This window comes from Condylura cristata, unplaced genomic scaffold (assembly GCF_000260355.1).
Source record: "Condylura cristata isolate star-nosed mole 26May11 unplaced genomic scaffold, ConCri1.0 scaffold00004, whole genome shotgun sequence".
In the NCBI taxonomy this organism is placed as follows: domain Eukaryota; kingdom Metazoa; phylum Chordata; class Mammalia; order Eulipotyphla; family Talpidae; genus Condylura; species Condylura cristata.
The window spans coordinates 1,513,267-1,513,975 of record NW_004567105.1 but is presented as its reverse complement, the minus strand read 5'-3'; the positions used below and the strand labels follow the sequence as shown (position 1 = coordinate 1,513,975).

Here is a 709-nt window from a genome sequence, read left to right as displayed (position 1 = left end):
TCTATCGTCTTCATTAAGAATTTGCGTGTTTTCTAGTGGGGCTGGTGTGGGCCCCCCCGGGCTCAGCAGTCACGGCCGACGGGTCCCGCACGGGAACCCCAAACGCTCCGGTTCTGCCGCTGCGGACGGAGCAGCGTTGGGAGCGCACCTGATTTCTAAAAGTTCTTTAAGAGCCGAGGTGTGACGGCTAGAGAAGCATCTCTGACAGTGGCCCGTGGCACGTCGTGGCCGCGCAGCGAGGCGGGGAAGCTACAAGTTACAGCCCCACGACGCAAACGCTGACCCTCCCGGAAAGTGGACCTTGGCCGAGGCGGAAAAGGGGCCGGTTAACAGAGGGAGGTGTCGCTCCGGGGCGCCACTGCACGGGGCGCTGGCGTCTCCTGCCGCCCCCAGCTCACCTTGGGGTCCCCTTCGAGCAGTTGGATGAGCGCGCCGACGTCCACCCGCCTGGTGTCCTCGGGGTCCAGCTGCCGCATCAGCGCCTTGAATTCCGCGTCGCTGATGTTCATGCCCGAGCAGGTGAGGATGTGCCGCAGCTCCTCCCCCGAGAGCTGGCCCGTGGGTTTCTGGCAGGAGGGCACAGGGGGCATTTCCGAGAGAAGGGTCAGCGCCGTCGGCGTCAGCAAAGGAGACGCGCCGGCCGGCCGGAGCGCGGAGTGGACGCCCAGCGCTAGCACCTCCCGGCCGCTCCCTGCACGACGCGGCCCCG

At 66.9% G+C, this 709-nt stretch overlaps 1 protein-coding gene across 1 annotated transcript in view; it reads right to left on the bottom strand.

Moving 5' to 3' along the window:
* EFCAB6 (EF-hand calcium binding domain 6) overlaps positions 1 to 709 on the bottom strand; it is a 127,605-nt gene that overhangs the window by 68,931 nt on the left and 57,965 nt on the right. The window contains exon 12 of the mRNA XM_012735104.1: positions 399 to 566. Within this exon, the coding sequence (XP_012590558.1) occupies positions 399 to 566 (168 nt within the window). The remainder of the gene's footprint in view (positions 1 to 398; positions 567 to 709) is intronic.